This window comes from Carassius auratus, unplaced genomic scaffold, assembly GCF_003368295.1.
Source record: "Carassius auratus strain Wakin unplaced genomic scaffold, ASM336829v1 scaf_tig00214714_1_2670353, whole genome shotgun sequence".
NCBI classification, from domain to species: Eukaryota; Metazoa; Chordata; class Actinopteri; order Cypriniformes; family Cyprinidae; genus Carassius; species Carassius auratus.
In genome coordinates, this window is record NW_020527778.1 from 1620473 (window position 1) to 1638245 (window position 17773).

The window sequence follows — 17773 nt, forward strand, 5'->3', positions numbered from 1 at the left end:
GTTACCAGAAAAAAAAAGCAGCATTCGCACCCTGCTGCCAACCATTGCACTTTTCAGTGATTTTGCATGGTCCAAAATAAAAATACAAATATCAAGTATCATCAAGTGTCTACGTTATATTTAATGTTATTTTATCAAATCTGTGCTAGCTGTCTCTGTATTTTCCATATCTTAAGAGTTTGTTCCATGTTGGTTAAAACTAATATAATTCTAATAATTTTGCACATAATGATATTCTAATTTTGTGAACTGTCATTTGTTGATGCAATATATACAACGGCCACTAGATGTCCTTTTTGAATAATTTGATATATTTTTCCATACAACAATAAAAATCACATTAAAATTTACTTAAACGTAAATTAACCAAATTTAAATAATGACATAAATTCCTAAAACTATTTATTAATTTGGGACGATCTCGCGGCTTTAATTATTAATGATCTGATTTTTTTTAAGTATTATTTTTCATTCATTTTTATATTTTACATTTTAGGTAACGTTTTAGTAATTCTGTGTTTTTTTTTTTTTTTTTTAGCATTTTTTAAATATGTCTAAATAGCTTTTATATATTTATATTTCAGTTGTAGTTATTTAGTTTATTTATTAAGCGCACTGCATTCCCATTGGTCGAGAAATACAACATCCGTTGCTTCCCTCAGCCGTTCATCTGAACAGAGGGAGTGGCCAATGAAAAAAACAACGGCCATTCTATCTGTCAACCAATCAGCGAGAAGATTGATGGGCGTCCGCCAATCAGCGGCAGCGGGTGGATAGGCGGTGGTGCTGATGGTTCTCTGAGGCGCTGGAGGGTGGGGTGCGAACCGAGAAGCGCAGCTGGTTTGGTCGGATTAACTGTTGAGTTCACGGGTGAGTCGAGTTTATATCAGGCGCTGTCTTTAAACTATTAATGCATTTTCTTAATAGAGGGGTATGGCTTCGCTCTGGCATGATCGAGCCTATGGGAAACCCCTGATTTATGTTTAATATTGTCATTAAAATCATGCAGGCAGAGTAGCTTGTTAGCGTAGCGTCAGCTGTTCATTACATTGTAGTGCACCGTGGCACTAACCCTAACCATCACTTTTAATGTTTTATGATGGTGGTTAATAAATATATAATATTACTGACACAAATGTGTGTTGGTGTTGTTTTTTCTTTTGTAATTAAGACGAAGTTGGTAATTTTCTAAGCACACTTCCTTGTTCTAAGAGAAATGCAATTGGTTTGTGAGGCTGCAAGGTGCAACTTTTACATTGATGTTACATATTTAGTCCACGTGTTTGCACGAATAAGTGAAAGGGTGACTGCAAAGCCGTATGAGAGGGGAAACAAGCCAACAAAAGACAATTGAACAGCCTGGTGCAATTAAAATGCAGTAATCTGCAACACAAACAGCTTAGTGGCCTCATGTTTTAACATGTTAGTGCTGGTGCAGAAACTTGACTTATTACAGTCTGGTCCAAAGGTGTGAGATCACCAGTTGACAATGCTTTTATTTTGCATAAATTTTTATTCAAGGCTAAAAAAAAAATGCAAATTATATTATCAGTATCAGAAATACTTAATTTCAAAGTGCATATGAATTTCAGAAATGCTTTAGGATCTGATTTGTGCTTCTTTTGCTTTAATGACCGCAGCACTTGAGCTTTTTAAGCTTTTTAACTCCATAGAACAAAAAAAAAAAATAATAATAATTGTATTTGTGACTTTTTATCTCACTAGAATTGTGAGATGTAAACACATAATTCTGACTTTTTAAATCCCTATTCCAAGTTTATATTTTGCGATAACACATTTTCTCAGAATTCTGAGTTTAAATCTCAAAATTCAGACTTTTTAACTCTGAATTTTCTAATTGCATCTCACAATTCATCTAACAATTTAGATGTTCTTTCTCACAGTTGAAAGTCTATGTCTTGCAATTCTGAGTTTGTCACAATTTTGAATTGAAATTGCTAGAGTAGAAGCAAAATAAAAGCGTCTGTACTAAGTCACATGATTAATGCCACTAGTTTACTTTAATAGGATTAGCAAGGACGGTAGTATCGAATGTAAAATAGAGAATTTTTCGTGTTCATTTTACATATAACTTCTCAAAGTCCTAAATCCTAAAGCATCCTGCTTACAGTATTTTCAGGTTTAATGCCTGAAACTCTCTTACATCCGAGCTGTATATGATTTGTATAACACCATACATGGCTTCATGTCACTTTCACTTATATATACACATGCTTAAAATTTTATATTTGATGCAAAATACGTGTATATTTCATGTTAGCTTATTTGTGTACATTGCATTTGCTGTAATTTAACAGCATTATTATTATATCTGTCAGGCACTCTGAAGTCACTGCCAGCCATTGGAAACTTAAAGACTAATCTTTTGTAACATTCTCCGCTGGCAGTTTATTTATGACCAGATTTATGGTAGTATAGGAACATGTGTTTAATGCATATGGAACATCTCAGTTACCAACTTTTACTATCTATTTGGCGGTTTAATTATAATGCTGGAGCATAAAAAAACTTGAAATAATCTCACTAAAATTTTCTCCATTTGTAATGTCATCACTTGTAAAAGTATGACATCTTCATTCTTCAGTTTGAGACTATTGCTCATGACCCAGCAGGCCATTTTGATAATTTATCTCTCTGTTTTGACTGTAAAAACCATAGATTTGATTGGTTGGAGAGACTACATTGTAAAGATGTCATACAACAAGAGCCTTATCTAAACTTTGAGTTATGTGTATATATCATAAACTAAATCACAACACTCTTTGCAATACAGTGAAGAATAATGAGCCACAGGCCTCATCACATAAAGAGCCAGATATCTTTGGTTTCTTTTTGAACTATTTCTATTTTATATCATTATTATAATTTATATTAATTAATATATAGTCTCTTATGCTCACAAAGGCTGCATTTATTTGATAAATACAGTAAAAAAAAAGTACAATTATGAAATATAACTATAAAAAAATATTTAATACATTTTAAAATGTAGTTTATTCCTGTGATGGCAAAGCTGAATTACTCCAGTCTTCAGAAATGAAACTAATATTCTGATTTGGTGCTCCAGAAACATTTTAATAATTATTAATGTTGTTATTTATCTGTTTTGTCTTCCTAAAGACAATAATAATAGTAAAAATGCTATGCATTGTCGCATGCATTTACAGAGATTTAGTTGTGCTGAAAGAGCAGATTCGTTTATATGTAGCTGTGGAGATAAAGTTTATTCATAAACTAGAATGCCTTTGTCAACCCATAACATGTGTATTAATCTTTATTACACAATTTTACCCATGCATGAGACGTTTACTAGTGTGTGGGGGGATGCACATAAAAAAAAAATAGAAAACATATTTTGGGGCAGAGATACGGAACTACTTTCATTAGGAAGACAAACCTAGGAACTTTTCCCTGGGTCTAATGAGGATGAAAGACCACAACGTTGTATTACTATAAAATACATCATATATATATATATATATATATATATATATATATATATATATATATATATATATATATATATATATATATATATATATATATATATATATATATATATTTAGGAAGAGGTAAAGTTCCTCTGGCTCAAATCTGAAGCACCCCTCCCAAAGTCACGTGACTGTAGTTCCGTGACTCGCCTGTGAGTGCGCTGTTGAGCCGAAGACACACATTCATATATTTATACACACACACACTTACACTCACACTCTTACAAACGGGATTTTTTCTAAGAACAAACAAGCAGGCGGCAGGGAATAACCCCGACGTCCCTTTCCTCGTCCGAACGAGTATTTCACAGAGCCAAATGCCCGGTCCGATGCAAGCTCTGTCCCCCAATGGAGAGAACAACAACGACATCATTCCGGACAGCAACGGCACCAACATCATTCCCTACAGAAAGAACACAGTGCGCGGAGAGCGCGCCTACAGGTACACCACTGCCATTACCACCCACCGGCCGCTTTACAAAGAAAACCACCGCGTAAACCGACCTACAGTCATTGCATTTAGCCGAAAATATCAAGATTGTACGTTTTAAACCATGCTTTTCCAATGCACTCGCTCTGGGAACCCACACTATGGCTGCGTTCTGTCTAACGGTGGGGCTTTTCCTGAGCCAGCTATGGCGTTTCCCCGATGATGCAGTCATAAAAAAGCATGCTAAACGCTGTTTAGTAAATGCGTTCATGCTTTTGAGCTTTTTCTCAGGCGTTATGCATATGATTTGAGATGGATGTATGTTGGGATGTGCGCTGACAGGCTGCTTTCCAAGGTTTTGACAGTACATGGCCTGTATGTTCACCAAGCAGTCAGCCATTGCGTAATGTAATTCATTTCATCCTATCCCCCAAATCAGTTCAGGTCTTCTGTTAAGGCGTGCATGTCGTTCTTAATACTGGGTAATAATCTCGTGCATGGGTAGAAATATGATTGCATGTGTTTTACAGGTCTACAAACATGTTTTGGGTTGATTGCTTTTGTTGACACTGATTTTTTTTCTCCCTCCCCCTTCACTCCAACATCTCACTAAACTCTTTATCTTTCCTGCTAAATTTAGATGAATCTGCTCTTTAAGCTCAACATCACTAATGTCTGGAAATGCAGTGTGTGTCTGAGTTTATTAAAGTCATGAGAAATTAATAGGCAGGTCCATTTGTCCCGGAGTGGTTTTAAAGAAATCTTAGTAAGAGATGTGGGTTTTCTTGAGGGATTCGCTTCATTATTCATATGATGGTGCACTGGGAAATCAAGGAGAATGGGATTGATCTGGTGGATCTTTCTCTTGGCAGTGATCTGAAACTAGCTTCAGTTAATTGAATTAGGTTAGTTTATTATGTGTAAGTTGAGATGATCTTTGATATGTCCATAGTATTTTAATATCAGTCCTAGCATGAAAATAATTATCACCGTGTATCATGTCAGCTAGTATCCACCCAATCAAACTGTGTTTTGTGCCAAACTGAGATGTTTCAAATTTATCCACACATCAAGAGCTTTTCGAGGACAAACCTCAATTCCTAAACAAAGTCATTTTTGTCCGAAGCAAATGTATTGTTTGACATCAAACGCTGTTCAGTTATGGAAAATGAATATGTTTGTACATACATTTACAAAGTACTTCACATATTTATTTATTTATATGACAAACTTTTTTCCTTTAGATGTTTGAGTAAAAAAAAAAAAAAAAACTAGGATGAACTTTCAGTGAACTGTATGAGAACAAACAAAGCTCAAAAGCTTATTTTTAACATTGTGGAGCGCTCTGTATATCTTGCTGTTTACTTGGTGATTACTGAGTTGACGTTAGGATCATGTTTCACAGTGTTTACGGGCAAAATGTGCAACGCCAGTTAGCAGGAAACGGTCACAGCTCTTAAAGATCTCAAGATGTAAATGAGTTTCTTCATGAGAGCAGACTTGACTACATCACTTGCTCACCAGTGAATGGGTGCCGTCTAGGGATGCACCAAAATTTCAGTCGCCGAAAAACGAAGTAGTGCTACACGCGTTTGGTTCCTCTGGCCGTCGTCCCTGTGTGGATATTTCTCTCTATGAATGTGTGTTCAGTTGTGTTGCTCATAGCGAACGCTCCACTCGTGTACTGTGCATGATTAATACTATAGTAGTATCCTAAGTAGTAAATTTGTTCCTGTTTGCAATAGCACTACTGTGCTTTTCTAATTTCGGTGCATCCCTAGTGCTGTCAGAATGAGAAACAGCTGATAAAAACGTCACAGTAATCCACACCAGTCCGTCAGAAAAAGTCTTGTGAAGCGAAAAGAGCTAAATGTTTGTAAGACACAAATCTATCTAAAATACATTTTGAACTTTAAACCATTGCTTCTCTGAAAAAAAAAAAAAAGTTCAAACAGTTCCACCTTTGGAAAAAGGAAGTGGAAATCCCCTGTTGTCCTCTCACATCATTGTTGTCGCTTGTAAACAGTGCTTGATCAGTGCATATTTCTCTCCTGATTCAGACCAGATGGCTTTCTCACCAGAAATATGGATAGAGGACTTGAGCAACGGTTAGAAGTTAAAAACATCTTATGATGGATATGTTTCTCACAAACACACAGCTTTTCTCTTCACAAGACATTAACTGATGGACTGGAGAGGTGTGGATTACTCGTAGATTATTGTGATGTTTTTATCAGCTGTTTGGACTCTCATTCTGACGGCACCCATTCACCGCAGAGGACCCAGATGCTGAGCAAGTGATGTAATGCTAAATATTTCCAAATATGATATAGAAACAAACACCTCTACGTCTTAAATGGCCAGAGGGTGAGTAGATTTTTTGGGTGAACTATTCCTTTATGAATTCTCAATAATAGATGCCGTCCCAGTTTAATCCATCTCAGATTTCTTAATAGTAAAACTCTGCATTGCAGTTGCACATAAAAAAATGCATTGCAGTTGCACAATTTCATAATTTGAATAACAATGTAAGAGGATGACTTTAGGCATAATGCATTCTGCTGTTATACTCTGCATGTGCATGCATTGTAAATGGCTCAGACTGACAAGATGATTCAGTGAATACCAGAGCTGATAGTGTCATCCAGACTTTGGGCTGATGTCTGAGTCTCGTCCACAGCTGGGGGATGGCGGTCAATGTTTACTCTACCTCAATCACCCAGGAGACCATGAGCAGGCATGACATCACAGCCTGGGTGAACGATCTGCTCAGTCTAAACTACACTAAAGTGGAGCAGCTGTCATCAGGTATGTGATCCTCCCAACTTAACCCACCGCTGACACTCATTAGACACAAAGACCAGTAATCCCAGAGGATTTACAGTTAGTGCTCGTCTGAGCTGCTGCAGAACGCCTGCTAACTTTATATGTTTGTGGTAAAAAATGCTGCTTTATGTAACACAGCCATGAATTGTAGCAGTCCTAAATAAGTCATCACAAAACCTTTTTGACCCAGCGTATCGTATGTGCATCTCTTTCCAGGAGCAGCGTACTGTCAGTTCATGGACATGCTGTTTCCGGGCTGCATCAGTCTTAAGAAGGTGAAATTCCAGGCCAAGCTGGAGCACGAATACATCCACAACTTCAAACTCCTGCAGGCCTCCTTCAAGAGGATGAATGTTGATAAGGTGAGACGAACAGGAGAGGCTTGCAGTCATGCTTTCACTATTACCGCTGGAAATCTGATTGGAAATGAAATCACCATAGAGAAAATTGCATTTTAGCCTGAAAGAAAATTGTGGATATTTGTGATGAGAAAATATATATAAAAGATATCATAACCCCAGACTGATTTAATTCTATTATTTACAAGTTTTATGAGTAGTGGTAGAAATAGAAAAAAAAAATCAAATACTGTTTTCAGTATTCTTTGTTTTATTTACAAAGAAAAATATTTTTTACTGCGCAGCTGCTATTACTGCCTTTACAACAAAATCTTCAAATTAGATGAAGAAAAAAAATCACGATTTATGTGAAAAATGCATACCTTATTTTTCGGACTATAAGTCGCACCTGAGTATAGGTTGCATCAGTCCAAAAATATGTCACGATGAGGAAAAAAACACTGGAGTTGCACTGGACTATAAGTCGGATTTATTTAGAAACGAGAGAAAACATTTCCGTCTACAGCCGCTAGAGGGCGCTCTATGTCTGCAGTGTAGACTACAGGGGCACTGAGCAGCATAGAGCGCCCTCTGGCGGCTGGAGACGGTAATGTTTTCCCTTTGATTCATGTCAAATTAATTTTGATAAATAAGTCGCACCTGACTATAAGTCGCAGGACCAGCCAAACTATGAAAAAAAGTACGACTTATAGTCCGGAAAATACGGTAATAAATAATAATGTTAATTTGTTAAAATATACTTGCTAATATTTAATATTTATTGTTTATATTAAATGTTGCCACTAATTTTGAGCCTCGTTATTCACTCAGTGCTGTCGTTTTATAAATAATTCCATACTTTTTTCTGCTTAAAAGTGTGCACTTGAAAAACAAGGTATAACAGTGCTGTTTTATAAAGCTTGAATGGATATATAACCCATTATCTTTCTTAAAAACTATACTCGATTTCAGCCAATTTTCAACCACACACCCTCAAATCAAAAACTCAGTCAGCAAACCTGACATTAACAAACCCAACTGTGTAAAATGATTGACACACAAGCCACAATTGTTTATTCTTTTTTTTTTATATTTGCATAATTTTTTTTTTTTGTCCAGACAGTCAGATTGAGAGAGATTTCTTAGGACGCCTCTATTTGTGATATCTGACAGATGGAGACTTTTTATGCATGCAAAAAAAAAAAAAAGCAAACCACATTTTTAAATAATCATTTATGTCAATTAATGCTGGGATTCACAAACCTTTTTGGTTTACTTGAGACTTTAAATGAATATTTCAGTAATTTAATAACACATTCTTTATATTTTTATGAGTTTGCAGTTAATAAAATTATATATATATTTAATTCTTTTTTTTTTTTTTTTTTTATAATTTATTTTAATTTTACATTTTTATGGTTTAATTATTAGCACAAATCAGGTGTTTGTGGGACCCCACTGTTTTGTGAACCCCTTTTGTGAATTTAACATACATCTGTATTTGTTATGAAAAATCTGTAATGTTTTTTTTTTTTTCACATTTATACTCATCCTGTTTCCTTTCCTCTTAGATCATCCCTGTAGAGAAGCTTGTCAAGGGACGGTTTCAAGACAACCTGGACTTCATTCAGTGGTTTAAGAAGTTCTTTGATGCCAACTACGACGGGAAGGAGTACGACCCGGTGCAGGCCAGACAGGGTCAGGACGCCATTCCCCCTCCAGATCCCGGCGAGCAGATCTTCAACCTGCCAAAGAAATCCCAGCATGCCGTCAGCTCTCCCACCGCAGGTCTGTTCGGGCTGCTCGTGACATCATTTATTAATAATCATCATTAATCAAATGGCATCTAGCATCTACTAAATTGCATCATGCGTCTGTTAACTTGTGTGCAGGAGCTACTAGATCCACCAGTTCAACCCCTAAATCCTCCACCTCCACCTCCTCCACCATCACCTCCACCTCCAGACCCTCCTCTGCCAAAAAGATCCCAGTGATGTCAGCGACACCCGCTAAAGGAGAGAAGGAGCTGGAAGCCCAAGTAACACAACTAAATGAACAGGTGGACATCCCTAACACTGTTAACACGGTTAAAATCCTGAAATAAAGCAATTGAGAACATAATGGTCAGAAAAGATGAGTGAGACCTCCTTGAGATATGATGAGATTTTTGCAGATCATTTTTAAAGACAAGGGTTTCTGTGGGTCTTAAAAAGTTTTAATTTGCCCTCACACAAATGAAGGCCTTAAAAGGTCTTAAATTGGAGCAGAAAGTCTTAAATTCATAAAGTTATGGCATGAATATATATATATATATATATATATATATATATATATATATATATATATATATATATATATATATATATATATATATATTTATTTATTTGTGTGTGTGTGTGTGTGTCAGTGTTTCTGATACAATTATCTAAACATTCTTGAAACAAGATGACAAGACACATTTACTTGAAATGCAACATGAAGATATAAAGTCTTGATTTTGAGAAATTAAAATGTAATTTAGTTTATCAAAAAGCAAAAACTTAAACTTGTTTTCCCTTTGAAATAACTTGATTTGATCAGATATTTGTCCTATTTGTCCATAAATTCACTTCATTTTGATGAACTTCACAGAAAACAAGTGAAAGATTTTAGTATTGTAATTTTATGGTTATAATCAAATTTATTAATATTGTTTATTGATTTTCACATTGGCCAAATTGTGCAGTCCTACAAACAAGCATAATAAAAAATATTGCATTTAGATTTCTAATCACAGGCATCTTCCTAAATGTCATCATAGGCATCATCCTAGGCATTCTTATGACATCATAGCATAGCATTCTGGATGCTCTTATGAAAGCATGGACTGTGAACAGATGTTTAACGTGTAGAAATAATTTTTGGAAACCTAGTGTGAGCTGTCTTCTGACTGTGATTATCTGTTTGCCGAGACAGACAGCATTTTTGAGCATCATCGGCTGTTAATCCAGACCGCATGCTAGCTATCAAGACCTGGTTTCCTAGCATGATATCAAGTGCTGTCTGCTTAGACCGCATCAAACTTTTCTTTTTTTCCCCCATTTCAGCTGTTGACCTAGACAGCACTTTTGGGCTCCTTGTGTGCTGCCTTGTTAGACATTATGTTTGAGAATTATAGCCATTTTATTTAATAAGAGCCATGCATTGTTAATTGTGCACAAAAACCAAAGAAAGGACTTGTAATTTTTTTGGATAATAAACATCAAATAATGCGTCAGGAAATCTAAACATTCAATGAAGAGTTTTGTCTTCTAAAGCAATAACCGTCTTTTACTGTCAGTGTTTTCAGCCGTCCATTGACTGTGTTTTATGTCACTGGTAACTCTTGCGTCTCTCCTCTGCTGCAGCTCAATACATTAAAGCTCGCTCTCGAAGGAGTGGAGAAGGAGCGGGATTTCTACTTCGGGAAGCTGAGAGAGGTGGAGCTGCTGTGTCAGGACCAGGGCCAGGACAACGGGCCCTTCGTGGAGAGACTCATGGAGGTGCTGTACTCTGCAGACGACCAGGTTAGTGCTTCAGTTCAGTCTTCACTTCATCTATCTATCTATCCATCCATCCATCCATCCATCTATTGCTTTTAATTAAAACATCACATTTATTATTATTTATTTGTATATATGTGACCCTGGAGCACAAAAGCAGGGTATATTTGCAGCAATAGTCAAAAAAAATTGTATGGGTCAAATTTATAGATTTTTCTTTTATGCCCAAAATCATTGGGATATTAAGTAAAGATCATGTTCCATGAAGATGTTTTGTAAATTTCCTGCCATAAATATATCAAAACTTAATTTTTGATCAGTTTTATGCATTGATCAGAATTCATCTGAACAACTTTAAAGGTGATTTTTCTCAATATTTAGATTTTTTTTGCATCCTCAGATTCCAGATTTTCAAATAGCTGCATCTCAGCTAAATACTGTCTGATCCTAATAAACCAGACATCACTGGAAAGATTATTTATTCCGATTTCAGAAGAAGTATAAATCTCAATTTTGAAAAATGTACTCTTAAGCCTGGTTTTGTGGTCCAGGGTCACAGATATTACATGTTCTGCTCTTTCTTTTGTAATAAAATATGAACACATTCACAAATAATAAATAATAATAATAATAATAATAATTATTATTATTATTATTATTATTATTACTTTTTTTAATGTTCTTTCAATACATCAAACCTATTTAAATTAATAGTTTTAGATAGTTATTTAACCAAACATCACAACATATAATATAAGTATTATTAATGTTGATTTTCTTTTTCTTTATTATTTTCTTTTTTTGTTTGAATAAAAAAGACTTTTTTATTGTTTATTTTTCATATTCATACTCTACACAAACATTTAAATTTTCCCCTCAAAAGTCCACTTATTATGTTGGTCAAAGCCAAAATATGGTCATAATTCTTAACAATTATTTTTCTCCCTCTATATTGCACAGACTATTCTTCTATAAATGACCTGTTGTTTTTAACTCATTTTGTACTACTACTTTAGTTCAAACTGTCCTTCAGTACTGAATAGATATACGTATGAACGTTCTTAAATAGTTGTTACATAACTATCCTGTTTTTGATCGTTTCTTGTGCTATAACCCTACAGATCAAGTGCTTCTGTCTCATACACAGTGTAGTTTTTCACGTTTCGTGATTAATGTTATCTAATGTAACAAGATCTTCAGAAATAACAAATGACCGTGTGTGTGCAGGAAGCAGGTGGAGAGGAGCATGAGGCTCCGGCTCAGGAGGAGGACGTCCCTGACGACACACAGGACGAATACTGAACAGCTGTCAATCAAACAGACACCTGAACATACATGCACTCAGTCAGAAAACTGCTCTTGGGTTCATTTCCTCAAACTCACGGCGGTTTATTTCTCATTTGGTTTATTGACAAATTGGCCAAATATGTCTCTTTTTATTGTCATTTCGAAGCCCTGTTTAATTGGATCATGACTATTATGAACATGTCATCTGACAGCAGCTTAAATGGTGAATCTTGTCCGTGTGAAGCCTGTGATAACCACCGCACATCAATTCCATTCGATTTTTACTTTAACTGCTATTTTACATCTCAAAGCTGTTAGATGCATCGTTAAACCATTACATTTTACAATATTACAATAAGAGTAGCTCAGAGAGCTACCAATACATTTTATCTGCTGGTAGATTCCTCAAGAAGACTAACCATTGGTTACCACAGTAAATTTTGCATTATAACCTAATGCACACTGTTAATATAAAGCAATGTGATTCATTTTGAAACAACGCTAAATTTTTCTCAATGTTAGATTAAAAACGCATATTTTTTATGAAATTTTGTTTTTTGGATAAATGTGTCTGAGCTTCACCGAGGTGAAAGCCAATCACAATGTTTGGTAGGAAGTATTTTATTTGAACCGTGCAATCCGTATTTTGCGTCTAAACATGTTTTACTTTATAAGTACAGTAAAGACAATGCATATTGAAGATTTTTGTTAACTGTTGTTCTAAAGCACAGGTCTTCTGGACAGAAAACCGCATTCTCGTGATCTCCCAATATTCTCCACAGGTCAATGGTCTTATGTCATTTATTATTGTGTACAATGAAAAGGAATGTAAACAAATGTACTGTTAATAATTATAAATAGACAATGTGTTTCTTTTTATTTCCCTCACCGTATCTCCCCTTATGCATTCCCCGAATGTGTTGCATGTTTGCATTTTATTTGTGAATAACTTGACCTGCTTTTTACATATTTAATAAAAAAAGAAAATTGAAAAAAAAAAAAAAAATGTTAAATGTTTTTTGTATGTTTAACTTGCTGTTTAGAATCTTTGGAGATATGATAGGCTTGCCCTAATAAAACCCTTTCGCTTTCAAAAGGAATAAATCATTTGTTTTTATTATGAGTAAGATTTAGGATAGAATTAATACTTGTGTCCAATATAGTAGACGTGTTTTGTTTAATATCTCATCTTTTAATATCTTTTAAATGTCTCATGAGACACCGAAGACTTTTCTGTGTCAAATGTTTGATGCTTGTCATTAATAAAAAAATAAATAAAAATACAATTGAATTAACGTGCTTTATGGAGAAGTTTAGGGTTTGGACAAGATTTTTCTTTGAATTGCTTTTAAAAATATTTGGCCAGTCACACAAATTAGCAGATTTTATGGAAAAGGAACAGGTTTGTTATTTTTCAGTTATCGTTAGTATTTTATTTATTCGTTTTTCATATAAATAAACATCTTCGGAGAACAACAGAGTATGATTCTCTTTGACAAAAACAGACGATTTTATTTATTTAGTAGATAAAAAAATTATCAATTGTGAAACCGTCTTCGATTTTGTTCCATATCATTAAGCGTCTCTGGCCGCCAGGTGTCACTAGCGCGCGACCTCACGAACTGAAAGATCGCGAGAGACGAAGCGAAGAAGAAACTGCCTGCAGTTCAGTGAACTACAATGTAAACAGTTATAATTTAATAAGGAATTTATCGCTATTTGAGGAAAGATACAGTTGTAAAACGCTTGCTAAACATCATTGGCAAGGTAAGCGATCAATAAACACCTTGTAAACAGACTTCCTCAAACTTTTAATGTGTTTCAGATGTTTGGGAAAACCACTTGTATACTTTTATTCAGTGTCAGTCCAGTCCAAGTTTTTTTTTTTCCACTACACATCACATCACATCATCATCGCAGTGGAAAATATTAAATAATATGCATTATGTAAGTAGAATAATTATGCAGTGAGCATAATAAAAAAAATCTAAACCAATTTATTTGAGCATTTGTGGCAATTATTATAAACTAATAACAATATAAAATGTGTTATATATATATGATAAAATCATTCAGATATTTGGGATTTTTAATGTTATTTAAAGAAGTTAGGTACACCAAGACTGCATTTATTTGATCAATAAATACATAAAAAATTGTTTTATTAAATATGAGATCTTTTTTTAATGTTTTCCATTTGAATATGTTTTCAAATGTAATTTATTCCTGTGATGCGCAGCTGTATTTTCAGCATCATTAATCCAGTCTGCAGTGTCACATGATCCTTCAGAAATCATTCTGATATGCTGCTCAAGAAAAATTTCTTTTTATTATCAATGTTGTGCTGCTTCATATTTTTGTGGAAACTGTCATACCGTTTTTTTTTAAAGGATTATTTGATGAATAGAAAGTTCAAAAGAACAGCATTTTGTTTGTTTTTACTATCACTTTTGATCAATTTAATTCATCCTTACTAAATAGTATTTATTTAATTTATTATTATTACAGCTGTTTGGGCCAGTCTGTCTTAATTTATTATTATTATTATTATTATTATTATTATTATTAATATAAATAATAATAATAATTTAAGCATAATTAAAAATTACATTTGTGTGTGGAAAATGTGTACAAAAATATTTTAAATGCATAAATTATAAATGTAACATCACAATTATTCAAATTATAAATTCAACATTAAATGTAACATTACAATTCTAAAAATGTAAATAAAAACATTTTTGGGGGGAGGGGGACTGGGTCTATTATTTTTGAAATACACACCCTGAAATTGTAAAACATCAGATGAAATCCCCAAAAAATAAATTATGCAGATGCATAATATGTCAGCATAACTTTGAGTAGAACTGAATTAAGCGGCATTAAAGAATGTATTAATTTAATCCCCTTACAACGATATTACTTGTGTTTCTCATTTAAAGAGTGCTAAACTACATGTTACTCAACAAACGTAGTGTAATTATTATTTGACAAGTGCTATCAGGAATGTGGAATGAGTGATGTAAAAATATTATCGTCCAATCAGAACCTTCTGCTCTGGATGCAATGCTAGACCTTCATAACTGTATGATTTAATATGCACTGGTTAATCTGCTTGTACCCTTGGAGACAGATGACCTTCCCGCTATTGATTCAGACAGTGAGATAGAGGAAGAGAATTCAGCTTCAAAAGAACTCACCGACTTTCTAAATCCTGTTGCTGTAAGTATATTTTATCTTTATTTGACACAGTACGTTTACGTGCATTCAAGTAATTCCTTTTTAGCACAAAATAATTGTTTTTGTTTTTCCATTATTAAGAAATAAAGAAAGACAGAAATATTGATAAAAGTCAAATTAAAGGAGAAACACTTTGGATCAGGGGACAAGTTGTACGGGACACATGTTAACTCAGTAGGGGGCGCAATGATTCCTCAGATAAGAGATTGAGATTGAAATCTTAAGCGTTCATCAGGGTTCTCAATGTCCCTGCTCCATTTAGGACTGAACTTTGGCCTGAATATTTTGGTATTAGACATGTTGTACAGTACATATGTCACTCAACTCATCTGAATACAAGATCAAATGTGGCTCAAAGGTCATGTCATAGTACATTCCACATTAAATTCAGTAATGACTTTAGTTTTTAATCGCTTAAAGGTACAACAGGTAAATAATGCCGGTCTAAGTCAGATATGTTGTTTTGCCAATTATCAGTTAGCATTAGCAATTGCCACTATGCATCTTATAGTTGTATATTATATATAATGCATATTGCATCTGAAAGTTAAAGTCGTGTTCAAGGATTTTCTTAGAGATATCTTAGACATGCTAGATGAAATAAAGCAAAACAATGTTACTAAAGAACAAAAATGGTGCAACTGCTTTTGTCCGTACAGTGAAAGTCAACGGCGTCAAAAACATCATTGTGACTTTCACCGTATGGACAAAAGCAGTTGCAGAATTCTTCAGAATATCTTTTGGGTTCCACGGAATGACAGTCAGATTTGGGGATGATTAAAGGATGACATCGTTTACATTTTGGAATAAGCTATTTCAAGTATATATCCTGATGTTTTATCCCAGGAATGCTATTCGCAACCTCCGAGCCATCAGCAATGACATCATGAAGTTATGAGACTCATGCTAGTGATCTTTGACTATGATTATCATAATTCAGCATGATGCATCTCACTGTCATAATGGTACGATTCACAGTTACTGTAAGTTACTTAGGTAAATTCGTCATGTTGAAGAGGTATTTTGCGGCACTGCATAAACACAGCTTTGATTTCACTCATTAATACTTGGAATAGTTGGAAGGCATCACATTGCACATTGCTGAAACATCCAAAGCTTTTTCCTCGTAGTTTAGTCTGGTCAAGTGGCGACGATCCAAATGATAATTTGAGAACACTCCAGAACTCAAAAGATTTCTTTGTCATCGGAAATGTCAAGAGTAATATAAAAAATAAAAAAAAACACTTGAAAGACTCTTTAGAAATGGTTTGTCCTTAATCAGGTCAAGGAAACTTCTAGATCAGTGGTTCTCATCTGGTTAAATTGCAAACTCCACACAGTAAAAAAGTGCCACAATTGATTGTTGTAGACATTCCCTCATTGTTAAATCATGAAATAATAATATTCAAAATAAAAAATACAATATAAATTTTTTTGTACATTATTATTTAAATATCAATAATTGTTTTTTAAATATTAAAATATAAATAAATTACATTATTATAAATATTTACATTATTAATCATTAACTCATTAATATTAATCTCTGCAGTCATTCACCATACAGAATACATTGTGGTCGGTGCAAATCATGATTATTTTTGTGAGTCATATTTTCTTTCACCTCGTGCAGTTTTGTTCATGCTCATTAAAACTATCTTTGTTTTCATCTATATAATTTATCTAGCTTCATCAAGTGGCAGATGTTTACCAGAGTTTTATTGAACATCCTTGACATGAACAACAGAATATATGGGAAGAATTATGTGCATTTAGTTTTGTCCCCGCACCCTAAATCAGAACCAGAATAGACCAGTTTTTGGATTAAAAAAAAAAAAAAGTCAACCAGTCTAGAGCGTCTTTGAAACGTCATTTTTGAATTTTCCCAAGGTGTCTTGAAAAACATTCGTCAGCCTTGAACTCTTCCAAATCACATCTATGTTTAGCACTTATTCCCATGCCTCCTGCTTCCTGGATTCAAGATTGAAACCATTTGTTTAAAAAAAACGATTGTGTACTTTGCTGGCCTTCGCTGGAAAAATGTTTGTGTCCATTTACAGCAAGAGGAGAGAATAACAGACATGCATCTCGACATTAATCACGTGTGACTGTATTTCTCAGTTAATTACCCCTGCAGTTCTACCTGTAATTAATTTCCTTGTATTTTTCCATCCTTGATGATGATGACACGTTTTCCGTGGCCTGGCGTCTCTCTTTGTTGATGCACGGTTTCGTCCTGTTCCCGCTGGTTTGGGAAATGCCCCTATATGATGTTTCTAAATTAGACCAAAACAAAAAAAAAGTGGGAGTGATATAGATTTGATAGAGCAAAATGTTTGTGTACTCCTCCATTCATTTAGCCAGTGCAGGGTGAACACATTTTTGAGCTTGGGCCAGGAACATAGTGTACTGCGCAGAGAGAGAGAGAGAGAGCGCGCGTAGTGCACTGTTCGCTGGCACACTGCCCTACAGGGTCAAGTTGATTCAAATAAAAGAGTGTGTAGGCTGTTCGGCGGCCTGGAATGCCGTTCATGTCTCCACATGATAACAAGGCAGCCGATTTTTTTCCACTAGAAAACCAGTTTGTGACAGTGCAACCATAAACACCCATACACACAA

The 17773-nt window shown here is 34.5% G+C and overlaps 1 protein-coding gene and 1 long non-coding RNA gene across 5 annotated transcripts in view; both read left to right on the forward strand.

Moving 5' to 3' along the window:
• Positions 1 to 772: 772 nt before the first annotated feature.
• LOC113092833 (microtubule-associated protein RP/EB family member 2-like) lies at positions 773 to 13010 on the forward strand. Of its 2 annotated transcripts, none has more exons than XM_026258603.1 (7): positions 773 to 870; positions 6623 to 6750; positions 6985 to 7130; positions 8678 to 8894; positions 8999 to 9165; positions 10493 to 10651; positions 11855 to 13010. In XM_026258603.1, exons 2-7 carry the CDS (start codon positions 6630 to 6632, stop codon positions 11927 to 11929), a joined length of 885 nt encoding a protein of 294 aa, XP_026114388.1. In that variant the 5' UTR covers positions 773 to 870; positions 6623 to 6629; the 3' UTR covers positions 11930 to 13010. The 2 variants fall into 2 exon arrangements, with proteins under 2 accessions (XP_026114388.1, XP_026114387.1); XM_026258602.1 differs by lacking the exon at positions 773 to 870 and adding an exon at positions 3679 to 3954.
• A 542-nt stretch (positions 13011 to 13552) lies between these two features.
• The window catches only part of LOC113092838 (uncharacterized), a 34441-nt gene continuing 30220 nt past the window's right edge, over positions 13553 to 17773 (forward strand). For 2 of the 3 annotated variants that reach the window (XR_003287627.1, XR_003287629.1), the window contains exons 1-2: positions 13553 to 13681; positions 15048 to 15136. This is a non-coding gene — a long non-coding RNA (uncharacterized LOC113092838). Of the gene's footprint in view, positions 13682 to 15043; positions 15137 to 17773 lie in introns of all 3 variants that reach the window. The other variant, XR_003287628.1, reaches the window with a different exon arrangement.

Coding starts and splice junctions, on each gene's coding strand:
- LOC113092833 (XM_026258602.1), top strand. CDS start 3,830: ATGCCCGGTCCGATGCAAGCTCTGTCCCCCAATGGAGAGAACAACAAC. Junction 3,955..6,622: donor CGCGGAGAGCGCGCCTACAG/GTACACCACTGC, acceptor TCTCGTCCACAG/CTGGGGGATGGCGGTCAATG. Junction 9,166..10,492: donor TAACACAACTAAATGAACAG/GTGGACATCCCT, acceptor CCTCTGCTGCAG/CTCAATACATTAAAGCTCGC.